We start from the raw sequence: 17,526 nt of genomic DNA, 5'->3' as shown, positions 1-17,526 counted from the left end.
TCATATGTTTATATGTTTAGTGATCATACCAGCCTAGATCACTGGTAAAAATACCGGTACATGCCCTGTTAAGTTGCAGGCTAGTTGTAACGTTACGTTTCCTGGCGACTGGTTAATCTTTTAAGGGTCTGGCTTTTAGCCACAGAATAGCACAGCCCATCATTTCAAAAGTTGTTGTGAGTGTATGCACCGCAATTTGCAACACTTTAAACGATCAGAACTTAAAAAGTGCGCTTGCGTTATTTGTCCAAGTGTGGAAAATGGTATGCAATGTGCTACTCAGAGTTTTGCTGTCATCGCCTGTCGCGCTGGGCGAAACTTCAGAACTTTCTCACCATCACTGCCCGTTTCTCTTTTCTGGCATTCTGGAATACTGCAAGAGATTGCATTACGATACAAATCGAAAATCACTGTGTAACGTTGTATGCATATTACTGAGAAAGAAACGATTGCCAACATATCGTATTATGATTCAGCGGGTACATACATACATCTATCCTCGCTGTATACCTGAATTTAGACGCTTAACACCTCTTTGCTCCATTTCATTTCTACAATACGAAGTAATCAACAGAAAGAATGCTGTCACAAACAGCTAGTATACAAGACAGTATACTGACAAAAAAGAAAAAAAAATATATTTTTGCATTTATGAAAACCTGTGTTCGCACTACTTAACGGTGATATTCCTATTTACAGACTACATCACGTGTCCTGTGCTCTAAATATCTGTCATCGACCGGCGATACAACGTGATATGATAGGCTTAAAAGGGCGCAAGGCAGTCTCGATTTCAGTGGTTCGGAAATTAACTTGCTATGTTTGGTCGAATTCGAATGTACACTATGTGATCAAAAGTATCCGGGCACCCTCTAAAACACGTTTTTCGTATTAGGTGCGTTGTGCTGCCACCCACTGCCAGGTACTCAAAATTAGCGACCTCAGTACTCATTAGGCATGGGGTGCTCCTCCGAACTGACGGACTTGGAACGTGGTCAGGCGATTGGGTGTTACTTGTGTCATACGTCTGTACGCGAGATTTAGACACTCCTAAACATCCGTAGGTCTGCTGTTTCCGATGTGATAGTGAAGTGGAAACGTGAAGAGACACGTACAGCACAAAAGCGTACAGGCCGACCTCGTCTGTTGACTGACAGGAACTGCCGACAGTTGAAGAGGGTCGTAATGTGTAGTAGGCAGACATCTATCCTGACTGCCACACAGGAATTCCAAACTACATCAGGATCCACTGCAAGTACTATGACAGTTTGGCGGAAGGTGAGAAAACTCGGATTTCATGGCCGAGAAGCTGCTCATGAGCCACACATCACACCAGTAAATGTCGAACGACGCCCCGCTTGGCGTAAGGAGCGTAAACATTGGACGACTGAACAGTGGACAAACGTTGTGTGGAGTGACGAATCTTGGTACATAATGTGGCGATCCGATGGCACGGTGTGGGTATGGTGAATGCCCGGTGAACGTCATCTGCCAGCGTGTGTAGTGCCAACAGTAAAATTCGGAGGCGGTGGTGTTAATGTTTTTCTTGGAGGGGGTTTGCACCCCTTGTTTTGCGTGTCACTATCACAGCACAGGTCTACATTGATGTTTTAAGCACTTTCTTACTTCCCACTGTTAAAGAACAATTTTGGGGATGGCGATTGCTTCTTTCAACACGATCGAGCGCCTGTTCATGATGCACGGCCTGTGGTTACACGACAATAACATGTGTAATGGACTGGCCTGCACAGAGTCCTGACCTGAATCCTGTAGAACACCTTTGGGATGTTTTGGAACGCCCACTCCGTGCCAGGCCTCACCGACCGACATCGATACCTCTCCTCCGTGAAGAATGGGCTGCAATTCTGCAAGAAACCTTCCAGCACCTCATTGAATGGAAGCTGTCATCAAGGCTAAGGGTCGGCCAACACCATACTGAAATCCAGCATTACCGATGGAGGGCGTGACGAACTTGTCAGACAATTTCAGCTAGGTATCCGGGTACTTTTGATCACATAATTTATGCATTCGTAATATGAAAACATGTAGCGTATCGTAATACGAAAATGCGCATCGTACACGCTGTTGCACATCGAATATCTTTTCAAAACGCGTTTTTTTTAATTTTTATTTTTTTGCTTCCTCCTGGAGTTCGTTTTGTAAAAGTGCCAAGAAGTTCTATGCTGGTCTATAAAAGCTTAACTATTCAAAGAATTGTTAAGTTTTACAGTTGTAAGGGTAAGTACGAGTATACTGTCATTCAATACGGCAATAGTATATTTTCATCCGCGAAAAAACATATTTTTAACCGGGAAATCCGGGAATTTTTTCCTTTATCCGAGTATACACCCTGATAAGTGAACACGGGGTTCGTTTTCGACAGTGTTCAACAACGTGGGACCACCAGAAGACACCTGAGCATGATCCCAGTAGATGTGTTGAAACGGCGAATCTGTAGAGGAACTATGGGAAGGAATGTGAACTGTCCTCCAGATACAAAAACAGTCCGTCTTCAGGCCACAAGCGGCCCATTGGGACCATCCGACCGCCGTGTCATCATCAGATGAGGATGCGGATATGAGGAGAGTGTGGTCAGCACACCGCTCTCCCGGTCGTTGTGACGGTTTTCTTTGACCGGTGCCGCTACTATTCGGTCGAGTAGCTCCTCAATTGACATCACGAGGCTGAGCGCACCCAGAAAAATGGCAACAGCGCATGGCGGCCCGGATGGTCACCCATCCAAGTGCCGGGCACGCCCAACAGTGCTTCGGTGATCTGACGGGAACCGGTCTATCCACTGCGGCAAGGCCGTTGCCCACTCCAGATACAGATGGTGTCCAGTTCATTGAGAACAGCCGCTAAACCCAACCGACTGGTATGGGTGGTGAGTGCGGTGCTCACGTCTTTGTGGTTGTAGTAGGCCACGTCTCTGTGGTTGTAGTAGGCGTTCTGCTGGTGGGGGACCTCGTCCACGACGCGCGTGCGGTGCGCCAACCTGCGGACCGCGCCGCCGCCCGCCCGCTGGTTCCGGCCGCCCACGCCTCCCGCCACCCTGGCGCCAGCTCCGCCCCCGCGCACCGCCTCCGCCGCCCACGGCAGCAGCGCCGCCACCAGCGCTGCGATCACCAGCCAGCGGGCGACTCCTCTGCGCAGCCTCATGCCGCTGCCCCTGCAAACACCAAAGTTTCTGAATGCCCATCTGCCGCAACCTCACCACAGGATCGAAACCTATTCCAAAATGACTTGCAAGTTCAATCTTTAGTAAGGCTCATTTGAAAGAACATATACGAGAGGAAAAATAATGACTTATTTTGAGCATCAAGAGGTCGACATAAAAGGAATGTCTGGGAGTTGCAGAGATCAACCTTCTATGGGTTGTATGTACCCTTAAACTGGTACACCTGCCAAATATCGTGTAGGGCCCCGCGAGCACACAGAAATGACGCAACACGACGTCGGATGGACTCGACTAATGTCTGCAGTAGTGCTGGAGGGATTGAGTGATTGACTGATTTTAACAGGAGAGCTAAAACAGCTTAGTTCTGACCCGCCACTGCCCGCACCGATACTAGGTTTATTGTGCGGTATCGCTCCCTGTATATCTAGTAAAGCCAACCACTGCCCTTAAATAGTGTAAGGAGTCCCTCTACCATGTTTTCGTTAGACACAGTTTCTTCAGATCTAGTCGTCCCGAAGATTCTGTATCCTTTACTCTCCAATGCCATGCATTCAGAGATTAGGTGTGATGCAGTTTCTTCACCCTCATCACAGATCCTACATTTAGGGTCCTCTCCCATTATACCCATTGTGTGTAGGTGTTTTTTGAAATTCCCATGGCCGGTCATCAGTCCAGTCATGAGTTTGATCTCTTTCCTGTTCAATCACCGGCCGCGGTGGTCTCGCGGTTCTAGGCGCTCAGTCCGGAACCGCAGGACTGCTACGGTCGCAGGTTCGAATCCTGCCTCGGGCATGGATGTGTGTGATGTCCTTAGGTTAGTTAGGTTTAAGTAGTTCTAAGTTCTAGGGGACTGGTGACCTAAGATGTTAAGTCCCATAGTGCTCAGAGCCATTTTCCTGTTCAATCCCAGAATTACAGAGCTTCTTTTAAAACATGGCTTCGGCATAATTACCTTACCACGTTTTTGTTTATGGACCTCGGTCCAATATCCTACGTGCTGTTTCCTAAGCCAGTTCCGTAGTTCTAATTTGATCATAGCCTTGGTGATTGTCAAGACAGGTTCCGGTCCAATAAATGGAGTTGTTGCCCCCATACCAGCCAATCTATCGGCTTGTTCATTGCCACAGATCCCTGAATGGCCAGGGACCCACACTAGGTTCACACTTCCCCCTAGCTTCACCAAAGCCCTGTGACAATCTGCAACACTGTTAGATCTTTTTGCAGGAGCTGCCAATGATTTCAGGGCTGCCTGGCTGTCTGAGTAGATGTAGATGCTACGGTCATTGTAGCACCTACTCATATTCTGCTCCTCACATGCCCTGATTGCAGTAATTTCGGCTTGGAATACAGAGGCCAGCTTCCCTAGAGACATGCTGCTCTCCAGGCTTGGCTGAACCCCGTACAACCCTGCCCCAACGCCTTGATCTGTTTTCGACCCATCGGTTAACCAAACGATGTCCCCCGTATGGTGTCAAACTGTTTTCTCCCACTGCTCCCTACTTTCAATTATTATGTTGTAAGGCTTGTCGAAGTAGTCAGGAGTTATTATATAGTCAGCGGCATTTCCCCAGCCATACCTATATTTACCTCATTCACTATATTAGTGTGCGATTCTGGATATCCAAATGAGACCCAGTTTTGGCCAGTTTTAAGTCTGTATGCCCCAGCTGCTGCCTCCATCTTGACCCAAAGGTGAAAGTGGAGGCATATCCAGCATGGCTTCCATTCCAGCGATAGGTGTGCTGCAAATTCCGCCCGTTATCGCTAAGGAGGCCAATCTCCGCACCTTAGCAAGCTCTTCAGCAGCAACCTGCTGTTCTACCTTCTTCCACCACACTACGGCCCCATAGGAAATCCTAGGTCTAACCACTGTGGTGTATATCCAGTGCATACCCCAGGGGCAGTGCTGGAGGGAACTGACACCATGAATCCGTAAGAGTACAAGGGCCTGGGGATCTCTTCTCAACAGCACGTTACAACGCATCCCAGATATGTTCAATAAAGTTAATATCTGGGGAGTTTGGTGGCCAGCGGAAGTGTTTAAACTCAGAATAGTGTTCCTGGAGCCACTCTGTAACAATTCTGAACGTGTGGGGTGTCGCATTGTCCTGCTGGAATTTCCCAAGTCCGTCGGAATGCACAATAGACATGAATGGATGCAGATGATCAGACAGGATGCTTATGTAGGTGTTGCGGCGGTGTGGTTCCTTTCGCCCTTTTTAAAAGCACCTACCTGTGAGCTCGTTGCAGGAGATGGCCGGTAGGAAAGCCGAGCAGAAACCTACCACACTGCAGGTCGCACCACGCTACTTACAACGTAACTACACTACTGGCCATTAAAATTGCTACACCAAGAAGAAATGCAGATGATAAACGGGTATTCATTAAACAAATATAGCCGCTCGGGATTAGCCGAGCGGTCTAGGGCGCTGCAGTCATGGACTGTGCGGCTCGTCCCGGCGGAGGTTCGAGTCCTCCCTCAGGCATGGGTGTGTGTGTTTCTCCTTAGGATAATTTAGGTTAAGTAGTGTGTAAGCTTATGGACTGATGACCTTAGCAGTTAGGTTCCGTAAGATTCCACACAAACATTTTTTTTTTTTGACAAATATACATTTTCACGCAATTTAGGTGCATAGATCCTGAGAAATCAGTACCCAGAACAACCACCTCTGGCCGTAATAACGGCCTTCATACGCCTGGGCATTGAGTCAAACAGAGCTCGGATGGCGTGTACAGGTACAGCTGCCTACGCAGCTTCAACACGATACCACAGTTCATCAACAGCAGTGACTGGCGTATTGTGACGAGCCAGTTGCTCGGCCACCGTTGACCAAACGTTGTCAATTGGTGAGAGATCTGGAGAAAGTGCTGGCCGGGGCAGCAGTCGAACATTTTCTGTATCCAGAAAGGCCCGTACAGGACCTGGAACATGCGGTCGTGCATTATCCTGCTGAAATGAAGGCTTCGAAGGGATCGAATGAAGGGTAGAGCCACGGGTTGTAACATATCTGAAATGTAACGTCCACTGTTCAAAGTGACGGCAATGCGAACAAGAGGTGACTGAGAGGTGTAACCAATGGCACCCCATACCATCACGCCGGGTGATACGGCAGTATGGCGATGACGAATACACGCTTCCAATGTGCGTTTACCGCGATGTCGCCAAACACGGATGCGACCATCATGATGCTGCAAACAGAACCTGGATTCATCCGAAAAAATGAAGTTTTGTCATTCGTGCATCCAGTTTCGTCGTTGAGTACACCATCGCAGGCGCTCCTGTGTGTGATGCAGCGTCAAGGGTAACCGCAGCCACGGTCTCCGAGCTGATAGTCCGTGCTGCTGCAAACGTCGTCGAACTGTTCGTGCAGATGGTTTCTGTCTTGCAAACGTCCCCATCTGTTGACGCGGGGATCGAGACGTGGCTGCACGATCCGTTACAGCCGTGCGGATAAGATGCCTGTCATCTCGACTGCTAGTGATACGAGGCCGTTGAGATCCAGCACGGCGTTCCGTATTACCCTCCCGAATCCACCGATTCCATATTCTGCTAACAGTCATTGGATCTCGACCATCGCGAGCAGCAATGTCGCGATACGATAAACCGCAATTGCGATAGGCTACAATCCGACTTTTATCAAACTTGGTAACGTGATGATACGCATTTCTCCTCCTTACACGAGGCATCACAACAACGTTTCACCAGGGAACGCCGGTCAACTGCTGTTTGTGTGTGAGAAATCGGTTGGAAACTTTCCTCATGTCAGCACGTTGTAGGTGTCGCCACCGGCGCCTACGTTGTGTGAATGCTCTGAAAAGCTAATCATTTGCATATCACAGCATCTTCTTCCTGTCGTTTAAATTTCGCGTCTGTAGCACGCCAATTTCGTGGTGTAGCAATTTTAATGGCAGTAGTGTATTGTGCTACACTGTCGTAAAACTTTCTCACGCTAATTCGTACAGCGTTCATCAATAGAACAGTGATCTACATATTCACTTTACACCACATTCACGCATCATACACACAACTAAAAGCATACACAAAACTGTACAAACATGAACAAAATAAGAAATAAACAGAAATTCACAAAAATATTATCTTCACCTGTACCTTGAATGTCTCTTTGCACTTTGTACTCTGGTGGATGAAAGTTAGAACTATGTACTCGGCTTAACCCGCTTCAAAAAAATGGTTCAAATGGCCGCAGCGATTTCGGAGGCGTCCGCATCTCGTGGTCGTGTGGTAGCGTTCTCGCTTCCCACGCCCGGGTTCCCGGGTTCGATTCCCGGCGGGGTCAGGGATTTTGTCTGCCTCGTGATGACTGGGTGTTGTGTGCTGTCCCTAGGTTAGTAAGGTTTAAGTAGTTCTAAGTTCTAGGGGACTGATGACCATAGATGTTAAGTCCCATAGTGCGCAGAGCCATTTGAACCTTTTCGGAGGCTTGATGTTTTATTGGATTTCTGATATTCACGGTAAATCCGTGAAAAGGTCATACGGGAAAATTCCCACTTCATCACTACCTCGGAGATGCTGTGTCCTATCGCTCGCGCGCCGAATGTAACACCACGTTCGAACTCAATTAAATCTTGAGAACCTGCCATTGTAGCAGCAATGACCGACGTAACAGCTGCGCCAGACACTTGCCTTATGTAGACGTTTCCGACCGCAGCGCCGTATTCTGCCTGTTTACGTATCTCTGTATTTGAATATGCATGCTTATACCAGTTGGTTGGTTGGTTTTGGGGAAGGAGACCAGACAGCGTGGTCATCGGTCTCATCGGATTAGGGAAGGATGGGGAAGGAAGTCGGCCGTGCCCTTTCAGAGGAACCATCCCGGCATTTGCCTGGAGTGATTTAGGGAAATCACGGAAAACCTAAATCAGGACGGCCGGACGCGGGATTGAACCGTCGTCCTCCCGAATGCGAGTCCAGTGTCGAACCACTGCGCCACCTCGCTCGGTTTATACCAGTTCTTGTAGTGTGTTCACCGCAGAGCTTCTAGCCATTCGCAGGGCCCTCCGTTTTGTTCTTCAAGCCTCCCTCCACAGTGTTTTAATTTGTTCAGACTCAATGAGCAGCCTGCAGGCTATCGACCCACGCTACTCTCGTCACCTTTTGGTCTCTGCTATCCATGACCCTCCCTCTGCCCTTGAGCGTGCCGCCTGTTCAGTTGTCTTTCTCTGGGTCCCAAGCCCCTGACCGTTTGGCTAGAGAAGCAGATCCCCCCCTCCCATTTCCTTTCATGATTCGAACTGCAGATAGGCAGATCTACGTCAAATCTCTCTTTACCCAAAATTGGAATGCCATCTGGAGCACTACTGCTCACAGTAATAGACTCCGCACAATTAAAGAGTCTACTGCACTTTGGCACTCTTCTTTCCACTCCTCTCGGAAGGAGTCCACAGTTTTATGCCGTTTACGCATTGGTCATACCTGGCTCTCCTAGTGTTTCCTCCTACACAAAAACCCACCCCCACAATGTGGTTGTGGAGCCAAGCTGACGATATCGCACAGATTGGTGGAATGCCCCCCTCTTGCCGATTCCTTACTTTTAATATTAGTAGACGATCCACAAATGGTTGAATTGGTCCTGTTTCCTCTGTGAAAATGGTTTTTATTTCCAGATATAAGGTTCCACTTTAGTCTTGGAGCAGGGGCAGGTTGGTTGTGGTAGGGACTTCTTTTCCAGTCTGCTCGGTCTGTGACCCCATGACTGCCTCCTTTTATGCCTTTTACTGTGTGCGTTTAATGTCCATTATTTTATAATTTGATTCCCCTGACTGAATCCGTCCACTTTTAGTGGACACTCTTTCTTCTCTGACTAACTTGGGGAATCGCGAAAGTAATGACCTAGTCGTTTGGTCCCATAACCCCTCTCAATTAATCAGTCGAAATGGAACTCATCACTCAAGGCAGCTCTGCTCCAGTCAATGAGATTCCCGGGCGAAGACGTGTCTGCAGATGCCCTCGACAGCCGTGGCATACCAGGCTGACTCCAACGACCAGGTGTGATGGGTCTGGGGTGCCATTTCATTTCATAGGAGGCCCCTTTGGTTGCCACCCGTGCCACCCATAAAGCGCAGCAGAACATCTACGAAATTCTATACCGCGTTTTTCGGCCCTTAATGGCAAGCCATCCTAGGCTTACATTTCAGCAAGATAATGCCCGCCCGCACACCGTGAGACTTCCTACTTCCTGTCTTCATGCTTCCCAGACCCTACATCGGCCAGCAAGGTCACCGGATCTGTCCCCAATTTAGAATGTTTGGAATATTACGGGCAGAGCCCTCCACCTGGAATCGGATTTTGTCGATCTAAAGCGCAAGTTGGACAAAATTTGTTTGTTTGTCCTCAGGAGGACGTCCAACAGCTCTCTCCATCAATGCTAAGCCGCATTACTGCTTCCATAAGGGCCAGATGTTTACCAACGCATTGCTGACTTGCTCAGTTTGTGAGGCTCTTTGTCTTGAATAAATCATCCAACATTTCTGAAATTGTAGTCAATTGTTTGTCTGTACATCTAATCCACTTCTGCCGATTTCCGTGCCATTCGGATAATCTGCAAATCACATTTAACTGCCTGGCAGTTGGTTCATCGAACTATCTTCACTATTCTCTATCATTTCAATCTCGTATAGCGTGAGGAAAGAACGAACACCTATATCTTCCCGTACGAACTCTGATTTCCCTTATTCTATCATAGTGATCGTTTCTCCCTATGTAGAACAGCGCCAACAAAATATTTTCACATTCGGGAGAGAAAGTTGGTGATCGGAATTTCGTGAGAAGATTCCTCCGCAACGAAAAACGCCTGTGTTTTAATGATATCCATTCCAAATCCTGTATCATTTCAGTGACACTCTCTTCCCTATTTCGCTATAATACAAAACGTGCTGCCCTTCTTTGAACTGTTTCGATGTAATCCGTCAGTCCTATGTGGTAAGGATCTCACAGCAGTATTCTAAAAGAGGACGGATTAGCGTAGTGTAGGCGGTCTCCTTAGTAGGTCTGTTACATTTTCTAAGGGTCTTACCAATAAAACGCAGTCTTTGGTTAGCCTTTCCCACAACATTCTCTGTGTGTTCCTTCTAATTTAAGTTGTTCGTAGTAGTAATTCCTAGGTATTTAGTTGAATTTACAGCCTTTATATTTGGTTGATTTATCCTGTAACCGACGTTAAACGGATTCCTTTTAGCATTCAGGTGGATGACCACCTTCGTGGTGCATCATATTTTTTTTTTTATCTTTCTTTCTCTTATACTGTATTTCAGTTTCCCTCAAATCACTAGTTCAGATTTTTGGCAAATCTAGACCTAATGCTGGTCGATTTGATAGCCGATTAATGACCCTCGAAGTCGATGGGACGTTAGACCTAGTCTTCCTTTCTTCAGTAGGCAACTTTTCCATTTCCCACTCATAGTTTGACTACAATTCGGACCAAAATCCATTGTGTAATTTTTAGGGAGTCTAGTCTTTGCTGTTGCGCGGTCTAGCCGCGCGGTCCGGGAGGCCTTGCCATGGTTCGCGCGGCTTCCCCCGTCGAAGGTTCGAGTCGTCCCCCATGACTGAGCAATTTGTTCCCTTAGGAACTTACCACAACTTTTTTTTCTGGTCTTTGCTCCACTCAGTCATTTGACCAGCAAGAAGTCGTTTGGCGAATATGGCCAATGAAACATCAGTTCCATGTTTTACTCCTTGAAGTTATCAACTGTTTGACTTGACGTGGTATCAGCTGGCATTAACATGAGAATGGTGGAACGCTTTCCGTTGTCTTTTGGTCATTTCGTCGATGACTTTTCTGAAACAAATGGTTATATACCATTGAGCATTAACTGATCCTGGATCCTTTAAAGCGACGTTCGCGACATGAGCAGTGTAAAAATGGTTCAAACGGCTCTGAGCACTATGGGACTTAACTTCTGAGGTCATCAGTCCCCTACTTAAACCTAACTAACCTAAGGACATCAAACACATCCATGCCCGAGGCAGGATTCGAACGTGCGACCGTAGCGGTCGCGCGGTTCCAGACTGAGGCGCCAAGAACCGCTCGGCCACCCCTGCCGGCATGAGCAGTGTACCCAAAGAAAGAAGCCATCATTTTCTCGGAAGTGAAACTGGCGACAAATTCCGCCATGTGCAAGATACTGTATTATAGTTTTGTTATTACCCAATGATGTTTCAGTATTTTACGTGTCATCATCGGTGGGATTTTTGTTTATTTTAGTTCTGAGCCGGACGATGTGGCCGAGCGGTTCAAAAGTATTTTACTTCTAAAGGAGCGATTATTAGGTGGCAAATACACTCCTGGAAATGGAAAAAAGAACACATTGACACCGGTGTGTCAGACCCACCATACTTGCTCCGGACACTGCGAGAGGGCTGTACAAGCAATGATCACACGCACGGCACAGCGGACACACCAGGAACCGCGGTGTTGGCCGTCGAATGGCGCTAGCTGCACAGCATTTGTGCACCGCCGCCGTCAGTGTCAGCCAGTTTGCCGTGGCATACGGAGCTCCATCGCAGTCTTTAACACTGGTAGCATGCCGCGACAGCGTGGACGTGAACCGTAAGTGCAGTTGACGGACTTTGAGCGAGGGCGTATAGTGGGCATGCGGGAGGCCGGGTGGACGTACCGCCGAATTGCTCAACACGTGGGGCGTGAGGTCTCCACAGTACATCGATGTTGTCGCCAGTGGTCGGCGGAAGGTGCACGTGCCCGTCGACCTGGGACCGGACCGCAGCGACGCACGGATGCACGCCAAGACCGTAGGATCCTACGCAGTGCCGTAGGGGACCGCACCGCCACTTCCCAGCAGATTAGGGACACTGTTGCTCCTGGGGAATCGGCGAGGACCATTCGCAACCGTCTCCATGAAGCTGGGCTACGGTCCCGCATACCGTTAGGCCGTCTTCCGCTCACGCCCCAACGTCGTGCAGCCCGCCTCCAGTGGTGTCGCGACAGGCGTGAATGGAGGGACGAATGGAGACGTGTCGTCTTCAGCGATGAGAGTCGCTTCTGCTTTGGTGCCAATGATGGTCGTATGCGTGTTTGGCGCCGTGCAGGTGAGCGCCACAATCAGGACTGCATACGACCGAGGCACACAGGGCCAACACCCGGCATCATGGAGTGGGGAGCGATCTCCTACACTGGCCATACACCACTGGTGATCGTCGAGGGGACACTGAATAGTGCACGGTACATCCAAACCGTCATCGAACCCATCGTTCTACCATTCCTAGACCGGCAAGGGAACTTGCTGTTCCAACAGGACAATGCACGTCCGCATGTATCCCGTGCCACCCAACGTGCTCTAGAAGGTGTAAGTCAACTACCCTGGCCAGCAAGATCTCCGGATCTGTCCCCCATTGAGCATGTTTGGGACTGGATGAAGCGTCGTCTCACGCGGTCCGCACGTCCACCACGAACGCTGGTCCAACTGAGGCGCCAGGTGGAAATGGCATGGCAAGCCGTTCCACAGGACTACATCCAGCATCTCTACGATCGTCTCCATGGGAGAATAGCAGCCTGCATTGCTGCGAAAGGTGGATATACACTGTACTAGTGCCGACATTGTGCATGCTCTGTTGCCTGTGTCTATGTGCCTGTGGTTCTGTCAGTGTGATCATGTGATGTATCTGACCCCAGGAATGTGTCAATAAAGTTTCCCCTTCCTGGGACAATGAATTCACGGTGTTCTTATTTGAATTTCCAGGAGTGTATGTTGCATCACTGAACTGAGGCGCTGTATGTTGTTCAACTTACAGTATGCTTAAATATTGAGCTCTGAGTACTAAATGTGGAAATAATACGGTTACGTATTTGTTCACATCTCTCATATGACGCTATTAGTTGTGTATGCTGTTAGCTTTTTATCTGCCATACAATCTATATCTTGTTATGTGCAAACAACAGAAGGTGATTTTCATTTTTCTGCTTTGCGGTCACTTCAGATTGAGATTCGCTATATATCACGTTATTTAGCGCGTTACTTTCGATTTTTTTATGTTGTGGTCTTGCTTTTCTTGTTTGTGATGTGATAAAGCACTTATTTCTTTCGCTGCTGTCATTTCTTGCTGTCACACAACCATTCGTTATAATTATAAACGAAGTTCAAGGTTTCTGCAGCCATTTCACGTGTCTAACAGCAAGAAGTGCCAGCAGTAACAAGTGCTTAGTTATAAACAAGGGAAGCAAGACCACAATATTTTGTTGTCTCTTATACAATTATTACTTGACTTGGCAACAAGTACTCAGCTCGAATTTCGGCCGGGCCATTCCGAAACGTATTGATAACATGTTTCAAGTTTATATCCAAATTTAATTTTACTATAGGAATTAGTGCTAATGTTAGTCTGCGACTCAAAAATTACTGTGGGCCATCAGGTAAAAAAATAGAAATCCGTTATTTATAAACGCGTTAGGCGACGGTGGTTTACTAACAATTAGTGAATTTCACAGTTTGATATTTGTAAAATTTACCCAGTACGCTTACTATGTAAAATGATCAAACTGAAATATTGTTATACAAATTTCGTGATAGTAAATAACTTTTAGACCTAAAGCAAATAATATAAGGAAAAAAGTTGTCTTTTGGCCATTCGCAAATAAATGCTCCAGATATACCATGAACAAAAAGCAATCATCCAGCATACGTAGGACAGTTTCCGCTCCAATCTGTAAGTACATATATAAATGAAAAAAAAAAAAATTAAAGCCCGGAACGGAAGATGCCTCCATTTAAATTATTCCATCCAGGCTGTAGAAACGTATGTGGAAGATATTAGGTCGTAAATTAGCTGGAATATCTGTGCAGAGAACAAAATTTGTCACTGGCATAAAACAAGTGCAACAAAATTTGTACAGGAGGGCATTGAACAAGCAGAAGAGGTCAAAATGTTCAAATATCTAGGAGAGATAATTCAGGACAATTCCTTAGAAAAGTCATCCATAAATGAACGGACACACAAAGTGGAAGGGGCACATGGAATAACAAAAAGTATTAGCAATAAAATATGCATATCAAGAAATGCAGAAATAATGGATTACAACACGCAAGTGAAACCAAAAGTCCTATACAGAAGTGAATGCCTAGCCTGGAATCACAAATGAGACAACCTGGGAATAAATTACAGAGAAGAAAATGAGGAAAATTCCAGGTCTAATAAGAACCGCGTAAGCTTCGACATTAAGAAGCTGTGCTGTAATATATCAGAAATAACAGATGCAATAAGAAGTATAGAAATGGCTTTTCACATGCACAATAAAAAAATCTTTGTGTATCATTACAGAATTGAGGTATTACAATGTGGTGATTAAAACCGATTGACTTTATGCCATAGAATGCCACACCGTAACTACAATCAAACAGTAAAATAATTTGGAGGAGAAAGGAAGAAGAATAATTCGAAATATTTTCGGTACGAAGTATGAAAACAGAATTTGGAAACTCACAAAGAACAAGAAGGTGCATAAAAAAACTAAGAATATAATAGATGAAACGAGAAGACGAACTATGTACATTTTATGATGGCTTAAAAAGAACAGGTAGCTGAAAAGGAAGTTCAACTTCGGTGACAGAATTCCAAAAACCCAAATTTGACGGTTTATAGAACTTAAGAAAGATATATACCGGGTGATTCACGAAGATATGCAAATATTTTAATCTTTCATTCTACAAGTAAAACTAAAGAAAAAAGTTCATAGAAACATAGGTCCGCAAATGTTCAGTTGCAGAGTTATGGCTAATCTTTTGCCTGAAATTTAGCAACTTCTATAACACTCAGATCGCCCGATTTAACACCAATGGATTTTTGTGTATGGGGATGGATGAAAGACATAGTTTATCAGAACAAAGTCAATAGACGTGAGGCATTACTTGTTCGCATTGTAAATGCAATAGACGAAATAAAGAACAACCCAGTGAAACTGAAACGAGCAACAAAATCAGTTCATGCACGTGCAGCTAAATCCATTTAACTCGTTGGAGGCATTTCTGAACATTTATTGTGAATTTGTATGTACACTGTACAACTTCCTTAACAATGAGCTTCGTTTTTTCCGGTTTAACATGAATTCACGTGTGCTACAGCATTAATAAAAGCAGATTATCTGACACATTCATACAGTTTCAGTTAACATTATTACCATAATTATTCCAATATTAAATTCTCAACAACTCCTGTTGAAAACTTTCTGCAATTGTGAGGAATTTAAAAAATAAATTGGGCCAAGTGGTTGATAAATCAAAAATTTTACGAAATTACTTCTTTGCTTGTCTGGATGTTCTGGAAAACTACTGCAGATACACGTCTGGGACATGTTTTATTAGATTCACCAAATGAGTAATAACAAAATAAATGGAAATCATGCTTTACTTTAACCCCGTACAGTTGCTAAATTTCAGGCAAAACGTTTTATTAGCCGTAACTCCGTAACTAAACATTTGCGGACCTATGTTTGTACGAACTTTTTTCTTTAGTTTTACTTGTAGGGTAACATATTAAAATATTTACATATATTCGTGAATCGTCCTGTAGAAGTTAGGAATATAGACAAAGACATAGAAAAGACATGAATTCAGGGAGAACGTACCAAAAGTCAAAGGTTCTCAGAAGAAAACACAGGAAAAGTGGAAGGGCAAGGACAGAAGAAAGAAGAGAACAACAGAGAGCAAGAATGGAGAAGTATTGCGAAGAAGAAGAAGAGGAAGGGGAGAGAGAAAGAGAGAGAGAGAATATGTTATCTATCAGCTGTTTCACACGGTTCTGGTTTGCCGAAATTCGAATAACATAATAGTAATAATAAAGAAAAAATGAGATTGTCATATATTTCGGGAAATTTATACAGGTTGAATTACAGTACGCTAAACAAGCAAATCAAGTAATCAGGTATCTCCAGGAAAAGAAATTAACACCTTGCTGGATCCGAGGTATTGAAAGATTTAAAAATACACGACAAAAGCGAAGGAAACAGCAGAGAGAGGTATTTACAGAAGTGTTAAATTTAGAGGACTTTCAAGATTTAAAAATACACGACAAAAGCGAAGGAAGCAGCAGTGAGAGGTATTTGCAGACGTAAAGTGTTAAATTTAGAGGACTTTCGAGGCATAAGCAGTAAGTGAAATGCGTAATTGCCTGAAGAAGGAAAAGTGGAAAAGAGTGCTGGAGGAAAAGAAAGAACTGAAATTGTTTTATAGCCTGTATTTCGTAAAAAGTAGAGAGGGAAAAATAACGATGTATTAACCCAATCTGAATAGCCCCTTGGGACCAACAGCATCTTGAAAAATTTAGTAATGTAGTACATTCAGCGTAAAATTTTGTGTATTGACGATGATACTCGTATTACAAAATAGAATTGAGACGTTTATGGTAGAAAGATAACTTGCTACGAGAGATTGTGAACTAATTTCGCCGCTTTTGTGGAGCGGCATAGGCGCGTGGGCAGTGCGGCGTCGCACATTGGACAAGTGCAGTACTTACTGCGTCGCTGGAGTGGGGGTGGGACGGATGTCCAGTACGATGCGGTGCGTGGCAGACAGGTGCTTTGGCTCCTCTCCGTAACAGGATTAGACTATAAAACTGCGAGGAGAGGGCCAACCCGCGGCGCAGTGCCGCAGGTCACGTGACTGCTTTGCTCACGGGAAGTCGCCGATTGGCCCATTGCGTGGATGGAATTGGGAGCCCCGCTAGCGTCCGCGTTCTGCTCTGTCTGCATATGCGTCTGTGCTAGCCCAGTCTAGACCTAAAAGCTGCGCCTCCTCTGCTAACAAGGGAACCTTTCCATCGCACCCCCGTCAGATTTAGTTATAAGTTGGCACAGTGGATAGGCCTTGAAAAACTGAACACAGATCAATCGAGAAAACAGGAAGAAGTTGTGTGGAACTATAAAAAAATAAGCGAAGTATACAAACTGAGTAGTCCATGCGCAACATAGGCAACATCAAGGATAGTATGAGCTCAGGAGCGCCGTGGTCCTGTGGTTAGCGTGAGCAGCTGCCGAACGAGAGGTACTTGGTTCAAGTCTTCCCTCGGGGGAAAAGTTAAATTTTTTTTATTTTCAGACAATTATCATAGTTCAGGCACTCACACATAATCAACTTCGCTCTCCAAAATTCCAAGACATGTTCAGATTTGCTTGGACATAGGCAGGATTTTACGGTCTACACACGGAAAAAACTGAAAACGTTAAAAACATATGTTTTGACAGAGCACAGGGAAAACTGTGCGACTGTGAAACTGTTGCATTCATTTGTTGCAGTTTATGTGACAAACTCTTATGTTTTCATGACTTTTTTGGGAGTGATTATCACATCCATAAGAAAACCTAAATCGGGCAAGGTAGAAG

General features: G+C 45.6%; 1 protein-coding gene across 1 annotated transcript in view; it reads right to left on the bottom strand.

The window, feature by feature from the left end:
• Positions 1-3,027, bottom strand: part of LOC126426554 (immunoglobulin domain-containing protein oig-1-like) — a gene marked incomplete at its 5' end in the record, with an annotated part of 30,619 nt that extends 27,592 nt beyond the window's left edge. Inside the window, one exon of the mRNA XM_050088455.1 lies at positions 2,902-3,027. Within this exon, the coding sequence (XP_049944412.1) occupies positions 2,902-3,027 (126 nt within the window). The remainder of the gene's footprint in view (positions 1-2,901) is intronic.
• Positions 3,028-17,526: the final 14,499 nt, after the last annotated feature.

This window comes from Schistocerca serialis, chromosome 11, assembly GCF_023864345.2.
Source record: "Schistocerca serialis cubense isolate TAMUIC-IGC-003099 chromosome 11, iqSchSeri2.2, whole genome shotgun sequence".
Classification (NCBI taxonomy): domain Eukaryota; kingdom Metazoa; phylum Arthropoda; class Insecta; order Orthoptera; family Acrididae; genus Schistocerca; species Schistocerca serialis.
The sequence above is the reverse complement of the archived record's forward strand: the minus strand, read 5'-3'. Positions and strand labels throughout refer to the sequence as shown.